Source organism: Dermacentor albipictus, chromosome 3, assembly GCF_038994185.2.
Source record: "Dermacentor albipictus isolate Rhodes 1998 colony chromosome 3, USDA_Dalb.pri_finalv2, whole genome shotgun sequence".
Lineage (NCBI taxonomy): Eukaryota > Metazoa > Arthropoda > Arachnida > Ixodida > Ixodidae > Dermacentor > Dermacentor albipictus.
This window is the reverse complement of record NC_091823.1, coordinates 93,830,594-93,853,541: the sequence shown is the minus strand read 5'-3', so window position 1 is coordinate 93,853,541 and position 22,948 is coordinate 93,830,594. Positions and strand designations below refer to the sequence as shown.

Genomic DNA, 22,948 nt, shown 5'->3' with positions numbered 1-22,948 from the left:
GGCCGCCGCTCTACCATCTGAGCTAACCAGGCGGCTAGCAGATGGCAGGGCGAAGTCGAATTTGTCGATAACACGAAGCAAAGGCAAGTGTTTGACGTAGTAGTTCTGCGGAAACCCGCAAGGTGGAGAGAAGGGAAAATCGGACAACCACCCGTTCGTAGCAGTTGCTTCAAAGGAAACCCATACGGGTTCCTCGAAAGAAAAAGCCTCAGGGTTGAAGAAAAATTCGTCCTAGTCCGGGACTCGAACCCGGGTTCGAGTCCCGGACGGATGTCCGATGGGTGGATGTCCAATTTTCCCTTTATTCAAAATATTGCTACGGGGTCGTATTCCCACTGACGAAGAGCCGCGCAGGAAGAAGACAAAGACGACGATTGGAAGCTAGCGCGGGCTGTTGCCTCTTGGTCAACTGCGGCGTATTGCCTTGTAAATATACTTGTAAATAGCTTTTCGTCGGTGTCTTCCTACGTAACATATTTGGTGGAGGTGGACGTTCCCTGTACCTCGTCACGGAGCTTCGCAGTGGACGGTCCGTCTAGCCTACCTTCATGGCTCCCGGCGACGCCAACCCGACTCCACCGGCTCCGACACCTGCTGCCACTTCGACGACCTACATCACCCTCTCCGCTCCCCGTGATCCTGGCGTATTCTCGGCAAAAGATGGGGAAGACGTCGAGGACTGGATCAGCCTTTACGAACACGTCAGCCGCAATAACCGGTGGGACCCAACTATCATGCTCGCCAACGTCGTCTTTTACCTCGGTGGCACACCTCGAGTTTGGTATCGGACGCACGAAGATGAGCTGACCAGTTGGGATTCGCTTAAGCAAAAGCTTCGAGACTTGTTCGGCAACCCCTGCGGTCACCAACTTGCCGCGCAGAAGGCGCTTTCCGGTCGTGTGCAGACGTCAACGGAGCCCTACGTCACGTACATTCAGGACGTCTGGGCTCTATGCCGCAAAGTTGACGCGCACATGACTGAGTCCGACAAGGTCTCCCACATCCTCAAAGGCATTGCCGATGACGCCTTCAACTTGCTCGTGTTTAACAACGTCGCGACGGTGGATGCAGTTATAAAAGAGTGCCGCCGCCTGGAATTCGCTAAAAGCCGACGTATCGACCAACAGTTTGCCCGTCTGCCCAACACCCCAACGACATCTTCCTGTGCCGACGCTCCTCGTCCCAACAACACTGGCGATGTTACCAGGATTGTCCGGCGTGAGATCGAGGCCACCTATCCGGCTGCGTTCGACTCCAGCCCCTCCAATGCACCTGCAGTCACTGTTTCCCTGATCCAGGCAGTTGTCCGCCAGGAGTTCGCCAACATGGGTATTCACACCATCTGCTCGGCCCATCGCCCTGATCCCCACCCGGCATCTTCGATTCCACCCCGTCCCGCACCTTCTTACCCTCCACGTTTCCGCAACCCCTCTGAATGGCGCACTGCAGACAACAAGCCAATTTGTTTTGACTGCCATCGAATTGGGCACATTTCTCGGCACTGCCGAAGTCGCTGGAGTTCCCTGAACCAGTCTACATATACTGCCTACTCTCGCCCCCCAGGTGGCCTTTCTCGTCCCTATGCTGCCCGCTCAGATAATGCCGCCACCAATTCTCCTGCGCCGAACCGACCCTATTCTCGTTCGCCTTCGCCCCAACGACGACAATCTCGCTCTCCCCAGCCCCGTCGCTCCTACTCGCCGACTCCCTTCGGACGCCGCTCCCAGCCGGAAAACTAGACGATGCAGCGCCTCGAGGTGACGCTGCATTGCTCCCTACGCCGCCAAATCTTCTCCTGACGTTGCCCACCCATCTGAACCTTCTTGACGTGCAAGTCGACGGTGTTCCTGTATCAGCTCTCATAGACACTGGGGCGCATTTGTCGGTAATGAGCGCGGATCTTCGTAACCGGCTGAGGAAAATAATCACGCCCGCCACGACGCCTGTTGTCCGTGTCGCCGATGGCGGAACAGCCCCCGTAATTGGTATGTGTGCCGCCCGCGTCTCCTTCGCCGATCGCTCCACTACCGTGCTATTCACAGTCATCGCTCACTGTCCCCACGACATCATCCTCGGCCTCGACTTCCTCTCCGCACATTCTGCTCTCATCGATTGCTCCGCCAGTACTCTCCGCCTCGACCTGCCTGTTCTGGATCCCGCTGAAGAACACCTTCCTCGCCTCAGTTCCGTCGACTTCGTTCGCTTGCCACCTTCGGCACTGACTTACGTTGACTTCGTGTCATCCCCGCCAGTGCCCGACGGTCACTACATCGCGGCTCCTATGCAAGACGTCCTCCTTACACACGGGATCACACTACCTCATACTATTTTATCTATTACGGCGAATTGCGTCTGCCTGCCAGTGGTCAATTTTGCCTTGACGACACAAGTGCTGCCACGCGGGATATCTCTGGCCCAACTTTGCTCATTCGAGGATCACTCTGTAGCATCGATTTCAATAGACGACAATTCAACCGATCCTCCTCTACCATCGCAGTCGGCGACTTGTACCATCGCCAACTTACAGAAAATGATTGCACCCGACATGCCGTCCGAGCACGCTCGTGCTCTCTACCGCGTTCTCATTTCCTACCAAGATATTTTTGACTTCAACGGTCGTCCTTTGGCCCAAACAACAGCTGTTAAACATCGCATTAATACCGGAGATGTCCCCCCTATTCATCGCCGCCCGTATCGAGTATCGCCGGCTGAGCGTCAAGTGATTCTGTACCGAAGGAGCTTCCTCCCTGACGGCCCTGATCTTCTTGTCGTGCCACAACATCTACGACAGACTGTGCTCTTTCAGATGCATGACGCACCCACTGCAGGACATCTTGGCGTAACCCGCACGTACGACCGCGTCCGCCGCCGCTTCTATTGGCCTGGTCTTGGTCGCTCCGTCCGACGCTATGTTGCTGCCTGTGATCCCTGCCAGCGTCGGAAAACGCCTCAGGTGCTACCTTCCGGTCATCTCCAGCCGATCGGCGTCCCTGTGGAACCGTTTTTTCGTGTTGGATTAGACTTCCTCGGTCCCTTTCCCACGTCATCCTCTGAGAACAAATGGGTAGCCGTCGCAACTGATTACGCCACCCGATACGCTATCACGCGGGCTCTACCTACCAGTTGCGCCACTGACGTCGCGGACTTTCTCTTGCGTGACATTATCTTAGTGCATGGCGCCCCGCGACAGCTGCTTACTGACCGAGGTCGTAACTTCCTCTCGAAAGTTATCGCCGACATTGTGCGTTCCTGCTCTATTCAACACAAGCTGACTACCTCATACCATCCTCAAACCAATGGCCTGACAGAGCGCTTAAACCGTACCCTTACCGACATGCTGTCCAAGTAGGTTTCGAAGGACCACCACGACTGGGACGTTGCCCTTCCTTACGTCACCTTTGCTTACAATTCTTCCCGGCACGACACCGCCGGATTTTCTCCATTTTATCTACTCTACGGTAGCGAACCGACCTTGCCCCTTGACACGGTACTTCCTCCTGCTGCGACGTCAACAACCGAGTATGCGCGCGACGCCATCGCCCTCGCCGATCATGCACGCCAGCTTGCCCGTGCTCGACTGACGGACTCGCAAACCACGCAGCAGCGTCAGTACAACGCCCGCCACCGTGACGTACAGTTTTCGCCTGGTGCACTCGTGCTCCTGTGGTCGCCCTGTCGTCACGTTGGACTTTCCGAAAAGCTCCTTTCGCAATACACAGGGCCCTACCGCGTGCTTCGCCAGGTGACGCCTGTGACTTATGAAAGTGCTCCTGTGAGCTCAACCTCGTCATCTACTCTGGCGTCCAGTGATGTCGTGCACGTCAGTAGGCTCAAGAGCTACTACACTGCTTCCGAGTCCAGCCTTTAGTCGCTCCGGGACGGCGCTTTTGCCGCCGGGGGTAATGCTACGGGGTCGTATTCCCACTGACGAAGAGCCGCGCAGGAAGAAGACGAAGACGACGATTGGAAGCTAGCGCGGGCTGTTGCCTCTTGGTCAACTGCGGCGTATTGCCTTGTAAATATACTTGTAAATAGCTTTTCGTCGGTGTCTTCCTACGTAACAATATTTTATGTATGGTCTATACTACGAGATCAATATCAGCGATACCGCCTCACATAAATCCTGAAGGCGCGTTGTTAATCTCGCAAAACTTTCACACATAAAAAAAATCTCGCCGAAACTAAAACGCAAGGAGACAATGCACAGCATCACTGTGCAGGTGAGACACGTGAGGCCGAAAAAAGACAGTTGCAGAAATTATGGTAGCCCTCTTAAGTGCGGTGTGCTATAGTTCTCCCGTAATGAAAGACAGCAAACATTGGCCACGTTGCACGCTAGATGAAAGCGCTGCAGATAGCAGCCTTACTTGCAATAATGTATGTTTGTCAACAAACTATGTTTATCAAATACTGTAATGTGCAACTATACAATACCTATCTCAAATTCATGCAATATAAGTATGTTGTTAAAATACGCTATTCATTCGATCAGCAACATTCACTGTTGACATGTTAGTAATGCGAAAGTGCCTGTATGAAGCACACAACGTAAGCAACACTGTTCCGGCACTACTATGAAGTCGCCAGTGAAGTCTACTCGTATTGAGCAAAGTGATGTAGCATCATTTTGTACACTTACGTACTTGGACATCATTCGAGGCGGACATTGCATAGACAATGTTTTGTCTGGTTTGTCCGTAGCTCTTATAGCAAGACGATGATTTGGAATGTAACCAGTAAATAGCCAGGGAAAACACGGGAATTGTGGGAGATGGAAATTGAAGGCTATGAGCAAAGCAAGAACAAGGTTAAAGAGGGAGCCAACGTTTCAACAAGTTTACTTGTCTTTTTCAAGGCCTTGAAAAAGCAAAGTCCACTTGTCGATACGTTGACTCCCACTTTTACTTTGTTCTCGTTTTGCCCATAGTCCAGAAAGTAGCCAGCCCGAAAGTTTTCCCGCCAAGGTCCTTCAGAAGTGTCCAATTTGACGAAAAGTAGCCAAACCTGGTAAACCTGCAACGCGCACCAGACCTGAATGCAGTGTTTCGCTGAAATCCCTCCGCTTCGGCGAAATCCTTCTTTTTCCTTCTCTCGTATCACGTTCTAACGCGCTTACATGAGCCTCTCATGTTTGCTCCTTGCTGTGCACCACCGGAAAAAAGAGAGAGACGGAACGATAGCGGTGCTGGCGACAACGTGATGGCGGCCAGGACAGTGGCTATGAACGTGGCAGGGAGGGAGGGGGAGGATAAGTGATAGCTGCCGCGACAGCAGTGGATGTGAAGGAAAAAAAATTATGGGGTTTTACGTGCCAAAACCACTTTCTGATTATGAGGCACGCCATAGTGGAGGACTCCGGAAATTTTGACAACATGGGGTTCTTTAACGTGCACCTAAATCTAAGTACACGGGTGTTTTCGCATTTCGCCCCCATCGAAATGCGGCCGCCGTGGCCGGGATTCGATCCCGCGACCTCGTGCAGTCTAACACCATAGCCACTAAGTAACCACGGCGGGTCTGGATGTGAAGGAGGCGGGAGGGAAGAAGTGGGAATTTCGCACACTCTGGAGAGCGTACTTGAGGCCATTCCTGGCAGCTCTCCATATATGTGGTTTTTCAGACATGAGCGTTTTGTCTACGACCCAGCGGGTCGCTTGAGGGTCAGTCGCAGTTAACCCCGTTTTGATAGTCGGCCTTATACAGGGCTTTTGCTACTAAAACTAACAAGTTCTAGTTATGCGCAGGTCCTTATTCATGACTTCACTGAGACGATACTGTAAATTTATGGGACACAGCGATGACAGACGTATTTCATGGTTGCCGTCAAGGCCGTAAAATTCGTAACCGAATGGCTTACAGAATTTAGACGGACAATTTAGAGCCCACTGCTCTAGTATTTGGGTCGCACCAGTAGCAAAGAATTTTACATATCTCTCGAACATACTACAAATTACGGAATTTAGGTGAGTGATACGCAATAACTGTGTAAATAAAGATATAAAATTCGCATTTGGATTCAAAGGTGGGTACAACGACTGCGAGGAAATGTCGTTTTTTTTTTCACAAATGGGGGATCCGGCATTTTACTGATCGTGCTATGAGTTATAAAGTGTGAGGTCTGACATAGTGCTCAACAACTGAAACGACAGGACAACCTTGTTAAAGTGGTTAACTTCCAGCTAAAACGGTAGACATAATATACCAAATATTTTTACTGGCAGTGTGATATTCGGTTGCTATTAGCAAATGATAAGACAAAATACGCACACTTGTTCAGGCTCAATAACTAACTTTACTCATAGGTCGGCCCGTGTGCATTTAAGCTCACTGTGATAAGCACTGAACTCCAAATTATAAGAAAAGTTGGGGCTAGTTCGTCGGACACTTCGCAGATATCTTAAATTTCTCATGAAGGAAAATACTGCCGCTGTTAATTTTCTCGCTGTCCTGTGACCTAGTGCCGCAGAGTGATCAAACGCGACGTTCTTTTTGTCTGTCTAGTGAATTAGTGCAGACGAATGAGGACACAAAGAATAGCGGGCGTACGAAGAGCTACATCGACCTGTACCTGGAGAAGATCCGCGAAGCAGAGACACACAAGAACCAGTACTTCACAGGTACGTCATCCTGCAGAAGTTGTCATGTGTCTCTCGCAGGTTCACTACAATCAACTATCTGTCTGTATTACTGGGCGCTTGACAACACGCATGTCTTGTTGGTATTCTCTTTCAATGCTGTAAGAGCTAGAATTGAAACAAACAAGGGAATACGATGTGTATGGAGCAACAAGAAAACGCAGCATGTAGTGACACCGTGCCCAGCAGCATCCTGTTCCTGCTAGAAACGCCTATGGATAATCATAACTAAGCCACTTCGTACTCGCTCACTTAGTTTCTTTGTATTAGTGTATATGTGCCTCAAATCTTGATATTACGGGCTACAAATATCATTTACGCTTCGGAAGTGCTTTTCCTAACAACAGTTGCGCGTTTCTTTCTTTACTGTCGCTATGTCTCACAGCCTCCCCGCCGAGAGTCGGCATGAGTGGCATAAATAATTAGAAGGATGCTAGAGCGTACGCACAATAAAAGATAATATGTTATTCGCATCGGAAATTCCCAGTCTATTCTCACACACTTATTTCTAACATTTTTAGCGGCCTAGTGGCCCAATACGTTCTCCATCAAACATTGGCAACTTCTATCCTATGCCTTGCTTTGTTTTAGCCTGAAATTATGTGTGTTGGCAGCAATAACACGTGAGGCTAATATGGGCTAATGTGAACGAGAATCGCTGTCTGCACTGCGAGATTAAGACGCATAGTGCACATGATGCGCATATAAGTGGGACAATGCAGAGAACTGTAGCCCGTTATGAATGCTTCTCGCAGTAGACAACCTTGTGGGAAACATGGTTGACATCCTCATGGGAGCGGCCACCAGCGGCAACTTTTATCTTCATTGGCACCTGCTCAACTTAGCCAGCCATGCGGATACACTACAGGCTGAGCTGCAACGAGAGATTGACAGTGTGGTTGGTAGCGATCGCTTACCAAGTTGGGAAGACCATACATCGATGCCCCTAACGATCGCCACTATCTGGGAGATGTTCCGCTGGAAACTTGCCACACCGTTCAACATACCACGCGCGTATGTAAAATTCCTGCACAAGTATTTTTTCCAGATTTTGTTACTGTTATTTAAACAAGCACTACATATTTGACCAAGTAGCCGTAACCTTCGTTCCACCTTTGCACTCGTGCTGACTCTGATGTTTTTGTTTACGATAACGCCTGCTTCTCACGTATTGAAATTCAGTGATTTCAGTAGAGGAATATGCTTGCCAACATTAAATTAGTTGTTGTTTACCATCGCGATGAGAGCATTCTAAATTTAGTATTGTGCACAAGCTGAGTGATATATTTTATTATATAATTTTGCATCAGCATAAGCTACACCATTATCATCACATTCGATGCGGCTATCACTTGAGTCGTGATCAATCCCCCAGTAACCTATCCAACACGATTATTCCTAAGCATACCGGTTTACCAAATATGTCATTATACATGGTCCCTAATATAATACCTAGTACGAATAGCCATATTATCGCTCACACACTGCTATACCTACATCAGACCCCTAGAGCCGAATGTTTAGGCAAAAATTTTATCATTCCCGTGGTTGAATGCCTTGAAAAAATTTTAACTTCTAGCCTACTCCAAACTGTTGCTCAATACGATATATTTTGCACTAGCTCCGCGTGTGTAGATACTGCACCATGGCGTTTCTCAAAAAGAGAAAAAAAAAGAAAAAATATATCGGTAGTTTAACCCGACTGAAGCATTCACGGGGATAAAGTTTCGTGCTGCCCTTCAGCATTTTCGGACGGTATTCCAGCTTTAAACGGGTGCGACCTGATGGTGCGACGCTTAACTGAAGGCAGTTCCTGCTGAGTAGAATGAAGAGCACCTTGGCCGTGCTAGAAGTCTCAAACCACTGTGTTGCTGAGGAGCTCCACCAACAGCGTTGCAGGCGTCATACTTGGATGGTGCCCCAAATGAAACCAAGGAGGAGGAGGAAATTTTAATAAAGAGAGAGAAGGAGAGGTAGGCATGGAGAGCGTGCCTCTGGCCTGCTACTCCTCACTGGGGTAAGGGGAAGTGGCAAATAAACGGAAAAGTAGGGGACAGGTAATTGTGTTTAGGTATACGTTGTCCAATACGCGCATAAGCGCTGTAGACACAATGCACACAAAAGTAACGCTGTCCATACTGAAAGTTATCGCGCAAGCACATTTCGCATTTTCTGTACGTATCATAGGTACCAGAGGCGATCGTATAAATCAGTCTGGCGTAGAAAGTTCAAGAGCGACTTTATGGCACGTTGGGCAAAGTCAACTATTCTCCATGCGCCTAAAATCTTTTCTTCCCAAAAAAAGGGAGGGAGTCCAAGCAGTCAACACTACGTTTAAGTGTCGTCTGCTCGGCCGCATATTGAGGGCAAAGTACGTGATCTATTGTCTCGGAAGTGTGAGAGACACTACAGTCAGGGTCCCGTCCTTCTCCAATCTTGTGAAGATATCGGTGATTGTACGCCACACCAAGACATAATGGATGGATGAGTGTTTCTTGGCCTCTCCAAAAACCGAAGTGGAAGCTGGAGTTGCAGAAAAGCCTGAAGTCTGTGGAGGCGCTCTTGATGATGTTGGGGATTGTCATATTGTCGCACCATAGAGATTTTGATGGAGTTATGGGGGAAGGCGTTGATGTCATACCCGGAAAAATTAAGTTTTACAATCTTCCCATCAGTGTGTGCCTTTCTTGCTTCGGCGTCAGCCTTTTCATTTACTGCTATTCCACAATGGCTAGGAATCTACTGCAGCACGGGGATATGCCCAGATTGAGATGGCTCAGCAAGCAGAGGCATGATATCATAAACCAGAGGACTATATGCAGCTCTGTGATTCATATAATTGCTGATGAGTTTCAGTGCTGGTTTTGAGTAACAGAACACTGTCCATTTCTCAAGGCTTTGTTGCAGTATGCAGCGCATTGCTTCCCGAATTATGGCCAACTCAGCTGCTGTAGACGGCATTCTGTGTCCTACCTTGAATGGTTAAGCCATCCCCATTCCAGGTACAGTGTAAGACAATAGTTATTAGATAGGATTAAGACAAATATTAGATAGGGTTAACTTCCCGTTTCTGGCACAAACCAAAGCAGACACACATCAGCTCAGCCAGAATTGTAGTGGTTATACAGTGCGCGTGCCCTAAATGTTCGCGTCTGCAGCGGACGGCAAGCCCCGGCCCTTGCTGACCATCGAGGCGATTGCGCGTACCATTGCCGGTAAGTCCAGTTCACATCGCTGTTTCCGCCGCCACACACCCCGAGGTTTCGGACCCCTTTTAACCCTCCAAGCGCAAACCGCAGATGCACCTCGAGTGTAGACATAACTTACATTCTGATGAAACCAACGAAAAGAAAAAAATCCAGCAGAAACCATCCTCGACCATTGCCTGAGTCAATGTGAAGCATTTTTTCCTTGCATGTGGCGCGCAGCCCGAACTCACTCGCGCTCTTTTGGGGAAACGCTCATTCCAGGACCGCCACATCTGCGAGCTCTGGCAACACCCCGACGTCATTACGTATGAACCAGAGGCAGTCGCATACGTTGCATGCCACACCACGTTTTCCTTCAATAAAGTGCTTTTGAAAGCACGCATCTGTTTCCCATAAGTGGCAGTCCAGCAATCGACGCCGCTGCTATCTCGGCGCCCCTGTTCGGTGGCCGTTCGCTTGGCGTGCCGCGATTCTTCGGCCGAGCTCACCTCGTCGGCCTGTAGCTTCACCTCCTGTCTCTGTGCTTCGGTAAGCTTCGCGTAGCTCTGTAGTCTCTGAAGAGCCTTTGCAAACTCCCACTCCTCTTTCGTTTTATACTTCCGAGGGCCGATCATTACGTAGTAGAGGCCTACGTGCAGCATAGCGCAGCTAGCACAATCGAACAACCTCTATTTGAGGCGCAAACGTCCGTACCGGTGGGCGTAGCAAGGGCAGGAGGCGCCAAGCCAGTAGCGGCGTGCGAGCGAGCACATGGGAGAGCGCGCGTATATGCGCTTAGGCGCATTACGGTGTGCGCGCATTGGCGACAAACTCCATAACCCCGTACGGTCTTGCGTTTGACCTTGGCAACAACTAGACAAAGAAATGCTTCGCAATAAAAGAAATAACTCCAAGCAGTGAATAAGCAGAGGCAGCAACAGAAGGGAGTGCAATTAAGAGCGAACAATAACCACTTTTCATGTTTTTCAGAGTGGGAGCAGACACGAAGATGGGAGACTACGACGTTAGAAAAGGCACTGTGGTATCTCCAAACTTGATGACAGCGCACAGAGACCACAAATTATGGAAGAATCCAGATGAGTTTGACCCTACCCGATTCTTGAATCCAGACGGCACAGCTACGACAAAGAGACCTGACGGTTTGCTTTCTTTTGCCGTAGGTAAGGACATCTGCAGCTTTTTCAGAAACATCTTTTTGCTAAATAAGCAGGCGCGCTTCGATAGGATAATCCGCTCTTTAGTGGAATGATCATGCTAGAAAGAAAGATCGCTATATTTATCTACCTTCCCCGCAGCTCAGAGCCAAATTATAAAATATTTACCTTCTTCGTCTATGTTTGGTTCAAAGCTATCTGCAGCTACAGAAGGGGAACATTCCTATCAAATGCTATTCGGTGAAATATAGAAATCAGAAATGCTCATGCCCAACTATTTCTTGCATTCCTCTGCACTTGAGAAACACAGTCGTGTACCTTCATGGCATACATAGACAGGCCAACAGCATCATGCTAAGTAGAGAATTATTGCAGAGTGACAAGCACCATGTTCAACTAATTGCTTATATTTGCTATTTATATGTTTCCATCATTGTCATTAAAGGGACCCTTAAAAACTCTTCTAACTAATAAAAGAATGACATCATTATTATTTTCGTTTCATCGAGGATCTGCTGCCGCGAAATTCTTTCGAGCCCTTCAAGCCCAAACGAAGTTAGGCGTAGTTGTCGAACCTACTATTGGCTTTGTTTTCTTTCACTTTCACTAGCGTGGTCCAAGCTGCACAGGTGTGGCGGCAAGACGGCGTAAGGGAACAGTGTCCCACTCGCTCCACAATAAGGTTGAACGCGAGACGGTCTCGTGGCGGTACCCCGAAATGGCCCCGGTATCTACGCCACGCGTTTAATCTCGAAAGAGAAACGCACCCGCCGTGGTCGCTTAGTGGCTGTGGTGTTCGGCTGCTAAGCACGAGGTCGCGGGATCCAATCTCGGCCACGGCGGCCGCATTTCGATAGAGGCGAAATCCGAAAAAAAAACCCATGTACTTAGATTCAAGTGCACTTTAAAGAACCCCAGGTGGTTCAAACTTCCAGAGTCCCCTGGGCGCCTCGCTGAGAGATGGCAAGCCGCCCTCCTGAGCGAGGCACCCGAAGACCAGGAGTTGGACGTCCAGCGGGCCAGGCCAGCGGGCCAGGGCAGTTGCAGATGATCTCGGAAGCGTCGGGCGATGGACCCCTCGCAGCCTAGCTCTGGGCACCAACAGCAATAACCGTTAGACAAATAAAGTTTATTCCTATCCTATTCCCACTACGGCGTGCATAATAATCAGATCGTGATTGTGGCTCGTCAAATCCCATAATTAAAAAAAATACAAGCGCAGCAGACACAGCAAGGCGCAACTGTCGTGTTTAGAACAGCAGCGCCAAAATTAAAGGGCTTTTCTGTCTTTCGGAGATCGCACGCATATATACTTTCCATTTGTTTAACTGAAATGAGAAATAATTTTATAACTCATAATGTTCTAGGCCATCACGAAATCAGTCAGAAGCTGTTGTGGGTCCCGCTGCTTCTGATAAAGCTCCGTGATGCCACTGCGAAAGCGAGAGCAAGCGAGTTTTCCTTGCTTTTGACATCGGATAGCAAATTCCCTACTGCTGTGCAATAATATTTGCGTGACATGCTCACATTAGCGTGGCTAACAAATCGGCAGCAATTTCGTACTATGTTCTAAAAGTGCTTCAGGGCCAATTTAAGCTGTAACTAGAGAACCATTTCGTCACACTGTAGTTTTTGTATGCAATAGTACAATATATAGTGACATGATGCTTCATATTACTTGGTAGAAATTTGACAGCTACGACTATTTTTATAATCTGAAAATCAGACCACAGCGCCAAAGCATTTCAATAAAACAGGTGGATACGTTTGTGCGAAAAAAAAAGCTTTGCAGTTACCCAGGAAGCGCGAAGAATTTACAGCAATAGGAAGGTTTAACTTTACATCGGTACTCCTCTAACTGTAACTGTGTTGATAGCGGGGTTGGTTGATACGGATACATTCTTACAATCTGTGCGGCAAGACGCAACACAAGGAAAGAAGGAGGCTCATGAGCGCAGACTTATAACTGAGTTTATTTGGATAAAGAAGGAAACCGTACGTTTATGTACAGCGAGTGCGTCCTGTCATCTTAGATGTTAACGTTAACAACACAATGCGCTTGCGCATTGTCAACTTATTTCTTCAGTCGTCGTCCGCTGGTGCTAAAAACGTTATTGAAGTTAGAGTACCAATATTCCCAAGATACACCAGTGCTACAGTCCTGTCATCTTCATCATCAAAATCATTATCAGCCTGGTTACACCCACTGAAGCGCAAAGGCCTCTCCCATACTTCTCCAACTACCCCGGTCATGTACTAATTGTGGATGTTGTCCCTGCAAACTTCTCAATCTGATTCGCCTGCCTAACTTTCTGCCACCCCCTGCTACGCTTCCCTTCCCTTGGAATCCAGTCCGCAACCCTTAATGACCATCGCTTATCTTCCCTCCTCATTACATGTCCTGCCCATTTTTTTTTCTTGATTTCAACTAAGATGTCATTAACTCGCGTTTGTACCCATACCTAATACCTTACCTTACCTTACCCTTACCTAATATGCTCTTTTCTTATCCCTCAACGTTACACCTATCATTCTCCTTTCCATAGCTCACTGCGTCGTCCTCAATTTAAGTAGACGCCTCCAAGTTTCTGCCCCGTACGTGAGTAGTGGTAAGACACAGCTTTTATACACTTTTCTCTTGAGGGCTCATGATGTGAGAATGTCTACAAAACGCACCCCAGCCCATTCTTATTTTTCTGATTATTTCAGTCTCATGATCCGCATCCGCAGTCACTACCTGCCTAAGCAGATGTATTCCCTTACCACTTCCAGTGCTTCGCTACGTATAGTAAACTGCTGTTCTCTTCCCAAGATGGTTAAACATTACTTTAGCTTTCTGCAGATTAATTTTTAGACCCACCCTTCTGCTCTGCCTCTCCAGGTCAGTGAGCATGCATTGCAATTGGTCCCCAGAGTTACTAAGCAAGGCAATCGCAAGTTAGTAAGGTATTCTCCATTAAATCTTATCCCCATTTCTTCCCACTCCAGGTCTCTGAATACCTCCTGTAAACACGCTGTGAATAGCATTGGAGAGATCGTATCTGCCTGCCGGACGCCTTTCTTTATTGGAATTTTGTTGCTTTCTTTATGGAGGACTATGGTGGCTGTAGAGCCACTATAGATATCTTTCAGTATTTTTGCATGCGGCTCGTCTACACGCTGATTCCGTAGTGCCTCCTTGACTGCTGAGGTTTCGACTGAATCAAATGCTTTCTCGTAATCAATGAAAGCTACATATAAGGGTTGGTTATATTCCGCACATTTCTCTATTACCTGATTGATAGTGTGAATATGGTCTATCGTTGAGTAGCCTTTACGGAATCCTGCCTGGTCCTTCGGTTGACGGAAGCCTAAGGTGTACCTGATTCTATTTGCAATTACTTTAGTAATACTTTGTAGGCAACAGACAGTAAGCTGATCGTTCTATAATTTTTCAAGTGTTTGGCGTCCCCTTTCTTATGCATTAGGATTATGTTAGCGTTCTTCCAAGATTTTAGTACGCTCGAATTCATGAGGCATTACGTGTACAGGGTGGCCAGTTTTTCTAGAACAATGTGCCCACCATCCTTCAACAAATCTGCTGTTACCTGATCCTCCCCAGCTGCCTTCCCACTTTGCATAGCTCTCAAGGCTTTCTTTACTTCTTCCGGCGTTACTTGTGGGATTTCCAATTGCTCTTGCCTATTATCTCTTCCATTATCATCGTGGGTGCCACTGGTACTGTATAAATCTCTATAGAGCTCCTCAGCCACTTGAACAATCTCATCCATATTAGTAATGATATAATAATAATAATAATAATAATAATAATAATAATAATAATAATAATAATAATAATAATAATAATAATAATAATAATAATAATAATAATAATAATAATAATAATAATAATAATAATCTTTATTATTAATAATATCGCCGGCTTTGTCTCTTAACGCATACATCTGATTCTTGCCTATTCCTAGTTTCTTCTCCACTGCTTTTAGGCTTAATTCATTCCTAAGAGCATGTTAAATTCTATCCATATTATACTTCCTTATGTCAGCTGTCTTACGCTTGTTGTTTAACTTGGAAAGTTCTGCCAGTTCTATTCTAGCTGTAGGGTTACATTGGCGGTGGTAACAGTGGTAACTCCGTTAGACGGGACGCCTGTAAGCTATCGCAGGAGATGAAAGATCTGATCAAGAAACGCCAATGTCTTGTCATCATCACGGTACAAAGAGGAAAACATATAGAGCAAAAATTAGTAGTCAACAGCACGACTCAAGTCTAACACGTAGAGGGTAAATACGCGCATTCATTGCCCGACAGAATAATTGAAGTTTGACGAACGCCGCCCTCTCCCCCTTTATGGTGGTTATTGCCTCAAAGATTCTACGCCCCACGAATCCACTATCGTTCTGTACAACTTCCTGGCAATCTGGCTCGCACCGACAGTCTCAACAATGCGCTGGCAAATGTAATCGTAAAGGTAACTAATATACCGCTCGCACTTCGCATGGTAGACCGTGATACCTAATTTGGGCGCTGCACTCACGTCACTGGGACACGTGCACGCCTTTTATATTTTTTTCTTTCGAGTTTACAAACCTTTGAAAGCTTGTGTTTCGTGTTGTCGCACAGTTAGTGTAGGCGGGGACAACTTTTTGGTATGACGCAGCACGTAAGGAAACTCATGTTGGGCAGCAAAACTCCTGACCTGGAGCCAAATGAATGCTCACCTCTCTCTCTCCCTTTCTGGGCAGAAGGCACAGTGCCCTGGTCATTACCAAGCGTCTCACAACGCTGAGCTGATGAAGGCATTGCAAGCGTCGCTCCGCCATTGGGCACGAAATGAGAGCGACGGGAATACTTTGGCTTGAGTCAGTAACCAGTGAAAATTTTGATAACGCTTCCGCTTCGCCTTCAAGAGTAGAACATGCTAGCATCCAAAGTTCTCTGGCTACTTGTCACGCGTCCCGGTAACTGCAGCTTATGTAACCGGGAAATGTGTTTACCGGGAAATGCTGACGGCAAACGCTATGCACTTAGGCGAACTTTCTGGTAAGAACGCGGCCATTGAGTGAGCCCATCCCGAAGAAAGTGCACAGTCGCACCAAAAAATTTCATATTTTTGTGGTTTCTGTTGCTGTTTTGCGTTTTTAATATTTCAATCCGAGATTTAACATAAAGGGCACGTGCTGTCGGTGTTTTTGTTTCACGACATTTGTGTTTTTTTGGACTGTCATTCTCAAAATTCCGATGAATAACTTAGTCAAGAACGTGAGACAAGGTAAGCGATAGAAGGGTGTGGCAATATAACCTCCACATACCGCAGGTCACATAGCAGGGCGTGGTATACACATATACCTAAATATTTGCGGCAATTTTCACTCGCACGACGCCAACGCCGGTCGGGCGCCGACACCGGATTTTCTGCCACACATGGCCCTTAACGCTGTCGCGTTAAAAATTACTAAACGCCGTTAACTGACCGTTTACTGCCCTTTCCGCTCAGACCGTTGACGTAGCAGCTCAGCAGGAACGATAGTGTCCTTATGGTGTACATGCGCACAACGCTTTTGTCAATTGTAGAAGGCTGCCCTGGCTACGCCACCCAGGCAATGAAGAGTAGCGTTGATGGTGTGTACCGCTTGCATTCGTCCTTTCAGCAGCCAAACGTCACTCCGATTTTTCGGTAAGCCTCGCGCGAGCGCTCCGTCCGTTCCATCTAGGCCTGGTGCCACTCATGCAATGTCGATCGAGAGCGCACGATAAGGACCATTCAGGCCGCGTCGACAGGAAGGCTGCGCTTGAGATTCCATGTAATTGCTATCGCCATGTATGTTTTCCTTCTTTAATCTGATCTAGAAGCGGAATTATATGTTCTGTATCAGGAGGCCATCGAGCGACTACGTGATTGATTTGGGGTGAAAGATTTCTTTTGAAACAATTTGTCTTTTAGGGAGAAGAGTATGTCCCGGAGAAAACATGGCAATGGTTGAGATTTTCCTGTACCTGACCACCCTGCTGCATCAGTTCCGCATCCTTCACGAAAACGAAAAGCCAGTCATCATTACGCCCTTCGGTCCGTCTCCAGAACTGAGGGAGACGAAGCTACGCTTTCTTCAACGTAACCACTAGTGATAACTACAGGATAGTAAAGGCACAACTACAGTTTTGTATACGACATGTATGTGCAGGAATGTTGAGAGCATTTCATTCGTTACGTAAGTGATTTCGGCAATTTTTATGGATGACATGATGTTTCCTTCAACAGAGAACTAATAAAGATAAAGCCATGAGTCTTTCTTGTTACCAATAAATGTGCTGTTTCATATACGAGGGCGAACGAGAAAATCTTTGCCCCTATTTTTCACCTAGTCCACCCACTGTTTCAGACATTTGTTCCATCACAGCACAAAATACTGAGATGCCCTGTGGTGGAATTCGTCCAGCGGACCGTGGAGCCACCGTCGGAGTGTTGACTTGCCTTCAAAATTCCACGTGAATCGCATTCCTGCCAGAAACTTCTTCAGCCAAGCGAAAACGTGGAAATCACTAGGGCCGAGGCCCCTGTGGATTTCTATGCGTGGTTGTCCCTTGCTCCATAGAAAATGAATCAGACTTCGTCACTCGTACGCTGTGGACGCGTGAAGCACAATCGCCATCTTCAACAACTGACTACAGTGCCGTTCTGTAGAGCTACCAGAATATAAGCCCGGGCCGGTCCAAGAAAGGTCCGCCGCTGAGAATGGATATGCTGACTTCGCATTTACAGCTGCAGTTTGGCTAAAAAACTATCGGCAAGGACATTCTGATTCGCCCTCGTAATACGCAAGAGCAATACGCAATATTACGGACTGCTGCGCCTCGTAAAAGGTGGCAATGGAATGGGAGGCCGCACTTGTACGTTCAATTGTCGATTAAAAGACACATCATACTCTAACGTTCACCGGAAGCCAAATCACTGACAAGAAAAAAAATATGGTTACATGACGCCACGCAACGGAAAAACTAGAACAAAGCGCGAAATCTGACATATGTTTATAATGGTAATCTTCACTATACAAGCAAAGCCGCAAGTGTTTCCGTCGATATAAGTACAACTTGGTCGCCGTTTTCAGAATAACTGATGGTCGACCACGTGCTTCATTAAATTCAGTCAAGATTGCTTTTAAGGCAACTCGCAATGTACACTTAGCAGATGAAGAAAGTTGCCGAAAATAGCTTCCGGGCACATGTCGCAATTACGCATTGAAACTAACCCCTAAAAATGTGGCATCCCCCTGTCCCCTTGAGTCCTACCTTGTTTGCACTAAGCGATTATAAATATTTATGGTCTACTGCGCTTAACCGAAGCCCTCTTGGAAATCAGTGCTTGTAGACATAGGTAATCATACTGCGCCAAAAATATATCGGAATCCCAAACAATTTAGGCCACCGTGAGTGATGTACTATCTTCCACAAAATAGCCTCTGGGCGCACTGCCTGCCACGTCACTAGACATGTCGCAAATGCCCATTGAAGCTACCTACGAACGATGTGACCTCCGCTTAGGCAAAGTTCTGTTGCAAACTCTTGCTTCGAGATATAAGTGATAAAACTCTCATCATCATCAGCAGCCTGGTTACGCCCAATGCAGGGCAAGGGCCTCTCCCATACTTCTCCAACACCCCGGTCATTTACTAATTGTGGCCATGCCGTCCCTGCAAACTTCTTAATCTCATCCGCCCACCTAACTTTATGCCGCCCCCTGCTACGCTTCCCTCTTCTTGGGATCCAGTCCGTAACCCTTAATGACCATCGGTTATCTTCCCTCCTCATTACATGTCCTGCCCATGCCCATTTCTTTTTCTTGATTTCAACTAAGATGTCATTAACTCGCGCTTGTTCCCTCACCCAATCTGCTCTTTTCTTATCCCTTAACGTTACACCTATCATTCTTCTTTCCATAGCTCGTTGCGTCGTCGTCAATTTGAGTAGAACCCGTTTCGTAAGCCTCCAGGTTTCTGCCCCCTAGGTGAGTACTGCTAAGACACAGCTATTATATAGTTTTCTCTTGAGGGATAATGGCAACCTGCTATTCATGATCTGAGAATGCCTGCCAAACGCGCCCCAGCCCATTATTATTCTTCTGATTATTTCTGTCTCATGATCCGGATCCGCCATCACTACCTGCCCTAAGTAGATGTATTCCCTTACGACTTGCAGTGCCTCGCTGCCTATCGTAAATTGCTGTTCTCTTCCGAGACTGTTAAACATTACTTTAGTTTTCTGCAGATTAATTTTTACACCCACTCTTCTGATTTGCCTCTCCAGGTCAGTGAGCATGCATTGCAATTGCTCCCCTGAGTTACTAAGCAAGGCAATATCATCAGCGAATCGCAAGTTACTAAGGTATTCTCCATTAACTTTTATCCCCATTTGTTCCCAATCCAAGTCTCTGAATACCTCCTGTAAACACGCTGTGAATAGCATAGGAGAGATTGTATCTCCCTGCCTGACGCCTTTCTTTCTTTGATACAAATACTCTGATACAGATATATTGCAATGCCACTCACTTGTGGGGCCCCAAGCGTGAAGTACAATACTGGCTAGACAAGAGAATGACTAGAGTCGCCGTGCAGTAAACACAGCGCCTTTTGTAAATCATTATAGCATAACTGTTACTGTGCAGTGCATGTCTGCTAATAGGACGTGAATCGGCCCTTCACTATACCCAGCTTCGTTTCGGCAATTGAGAGGAGGACACTAAAGTGCCTAATTTAACATTCATGTTTAGAATTTAGGACCTATGTACTGAGAATTTCAATGTGTCGTAGAGTTGTGCTGCTAAGTGCCACATCGCGGGATGGAATCCCGGCCAAGGTGGCCGAATTGTGACGAGGTCGAAATGCAAAAAAAAAAGGGAACGCCTATGTACCGTGCACTGACTGCACGTTAGAGAAACCCAGGTATAGTCAAAACTTGTGCGGAGTTTCCCACTACAGAGTGCCTCGTAATCAGATCGTTGTTTGGCAACGTAAATCTGAGAATTCATTTGAGTTTGTAGTGAAGTTTCTGAATAGCGGTTTTTCTGAAAATGAGAATATATAAAAGAAACAAATAGAACTAGTGTACACACCATCAAGCACATCGGCTAACGAGGAGTAAGTGAGTTTTCTACCACATAAAGGTATGAATAAAACGAATTAAAAATATATGTTTAAAAAGTGGACACGCTTTTTTCTGTCGACCTTTGTTATTTCTGCAGCGTCTTCATTCCTGTTTATCTTTAGACAGTTTGATTCAGTTATTTAAGTCTTAGGTCGGCAGATGCAAAAGCGTATATAAAATATACGGAAGGTTTCTACTATTACATTTATATTACGAAAGCGTCGAGGGAAATTTGCGAGAGGGCTGAGGGTGAATAAGTGAATAGGCATTGTCTTGCTGACTCGGTACTATGGCGAACATTGGAACTAATTAACTGTAGCTGCCATCAGCAACGGCCGAGCTGGTGCTGCCTCCCGCGTTGCAGCCCCCGCACCTGTCGTATGTCTCGAAGGGAGACAAATGGTTTTTACCATGGACAGAATTTTCGCATTTCATTATGCTGTCGTAACTACTCTCATCAAAATCGCAGTGCTCCATGTTCCTTTGAATCACGGATAGGCAAGCAAAGACTACTGATGTTCGGGAAGAAATTGGTGAATTAAGCAGAGTGAAAGAAAAAACAGTTAAGCGAAGCAAACGATAACTTTCTCGTTTCCTCGGAGAGTCAAACTCATTACAAATTCCAAGGGGGTATCAAAATACGTGAAATCGAATAAGATAGACTCGGTTGGCATCTCAGACCTTAACGACGACCAAGCAAACATATCGGTAGACCCACACATGACGGTCGGCTTTAACAGATATTTTGAGTCTGTGTTTTCTGAAATATTTCAAGGTCAAATGCCATCTGTTACGTACCGCAGTATGGAACCTATGGCTGACATTGCTGTTTCAACAAATGGTGTATGCGCTCTTCTCGAATACCTTAATTCAAACAGGGCTCAAGGCCCCGATGCCATTTCCAATCATGTACTCAAGAAATATGCAAGAGCCCTGGCGCCCTTTCTAGCTATATTGTTTTCGAAATCACCAAATCAGGAAATGCCGTTTCAGTGGAAGGTCCCGAATCTTGTGGCAGTACTAAAGTCCGGCGACAGAAATCATGTCTATAATCACAGACTGATTTGCTTGAGAAGCGTCTGCTGTAAAACGCTCGAGCATGTAATCTATAGCAGTATTATAAAACATTTGGTGTCGAATGATTAATTTTTTTTCAGCACTGCATGGCTTTAGGTCCAGTTTATCGCATGTTGCAACACTTCTCTGATCTTTCTCGTGACACTTTAAGTTTATACGATAGGGGGCTAGAAGTTGATTTGGTATTACTTGATGTTCAGAATGCGTTCGACACTGTTCTGAGTGCTCTTTTACTACATAAATTGTCATTTTTCGGATCGCTTGCTTCAATTCTCTCTTAGTTGAGGGATTGTCTTGTAGACAGCTGGCCGAGGTCATAAACAGTTCTTCTTCATATGCTGACGTGACTTCCGGATTGCCACAACGTTCATTGCTAAGACATCCGCTACTTTTTTTAGCTCAGCACCATTGCTTTATAATGTCCAGCTGTACGCGGACGATTGTGTCATTTATAAATTCATACATGGCACGAATGACATTCATGTCTTGCAGCGTGATCTTGACACTGTGCTAGCACGGTGCAAAAAAATGAAAAAGGCGTTTGAAAGTAAGTGTTGGTTTATTAGTTATACTAGGAAAAAAAACTTCCATTCTTGTTATAGCCTATATTGTACATCACTTGGCCGCATTGAACATTTTAAATACCTTATTGTCTCTTTTCCTGTGATTTATCGTGGAATAAACAGTGGCTATATAACTGGTAAAGCCAACCATGCGTTAAATTTTAATAAACGTAACTTCGAATCTGCTTCAAAAAAGCCTTAAAGGAGCTCTGCCTTTCACCAATGCGCGTCCAATGCTCGAATATGCTTGTACAGTATGGGATCCTCATTGCCACACGCTAATCTATCAACTTGAAGGCATACAAAACCGTGCTGCAGGCTTTGTCAGTGGTAATTACAACTTTAATTCCAGTACAACTCACATTAGCAATGAATTAGGTTAGAAGCCACTTCAGCACCGAAAAAATTTTTAAAATAACTTTTTTTCATTTCTACACTCAAACTGGTATTATTAAATGTTTATGCATGATAAGCCCATACTACATATCGCGCAGAAATGATCATGTTAGAAAGGTGCGTGAAACACGATGTGGCAAAGATGTATTGGCGCAATCTTTTTGTTTTCCTTTTACGATTCACGAGTAGGATCAGTTGGCCGCCAGTGTTATCGATGTTCCCTCAAATATTTTCGTCTTCCTTGAAAGTTGTAGGCTTTAGTTCAATGTTAAAGTGTCAGCTGTGCCTGTCTGTTACTTATTTTGATTATGACTCTTGTTTCGATGCTCCTACAATAATGCCCTTCTGGGCGATGTCAATTTCTAAATTAATAAAAAAAATACTTATCCTTCTAGTCGCGCTGCAATACAATTATGGGTCTGAGTAGTGCGCACCTTGGTCACAGCTCACAATATTGTGGTTGGTGTGCGTTCAATCAGTGACAGCTACCGGCAGCCCGTGCTTTAGCTATAAGTTACCTCGTGTTAGGCCCACTGCGAGATCTTCCCTCCTGCTTTGTGTCCTGCTTTATTTAATTAAGCAAATGGCCCTGCGCTATCAAATAATATTGCTAACAGGTACTTCCGTAATTCACCACGTGTACAGTGTCAATGAAAGGCGGGTCACAGTAGATGCATAGTTTTTGACCTTTTCTGTATCTCTTGCTGACTTGGCAGGGCTGTACGAGTGCTGATACCCTTTGCGCGATTTGTGATATTCTTGATGCGGCGTAATAT

The 22,948-nt window shown here is 46.4% G+C and overlaps 1 protein-coding gene across 3 annotated transcripts in view; it reads left to right on the top strand.

Annotated features, from left to right (window-relative positions):
* LOC135902958 (cytochrome P450 2H2-like) overlaps nucleotides 1-17,285 on the top strand; it is a 31,178-nt gene extending 13,893 nt beyond the window's left edge. For 2 of the 3 annotated variants that reach the window (XM_065433296.2, XM_065433298.2), the window contains 4 exons: nucleotides 6,502-6,617; nucleotides 7,391-7,649; nucleotides 10,814-11,004; nucleotides 16,943-17,285. In XM_065433296.2, coding sequence (XP_065289368.2) covers nucleotides 6,502-6,617; nucleotides 7,391-7,649; nucleotides 10,814-11,004; nucleotides 16,943-17,121 — 745 coding nt within the window. In that variant the 3' untranslated portion in view covers nucleotides 17,122-17,285. The remainder of the gene's footprint in view (nucleotides 1-6,501; nucleotides 6,618-7,390; nucleotides 7,650-10,813; nucleotides 11,005-16,942) is intronic. The other variant, XM_065433297.2, reaches the window with a different exon arrangement.
* Nucleotides 17,286-22,948: the final 5,663 nt, after the last annotated feature.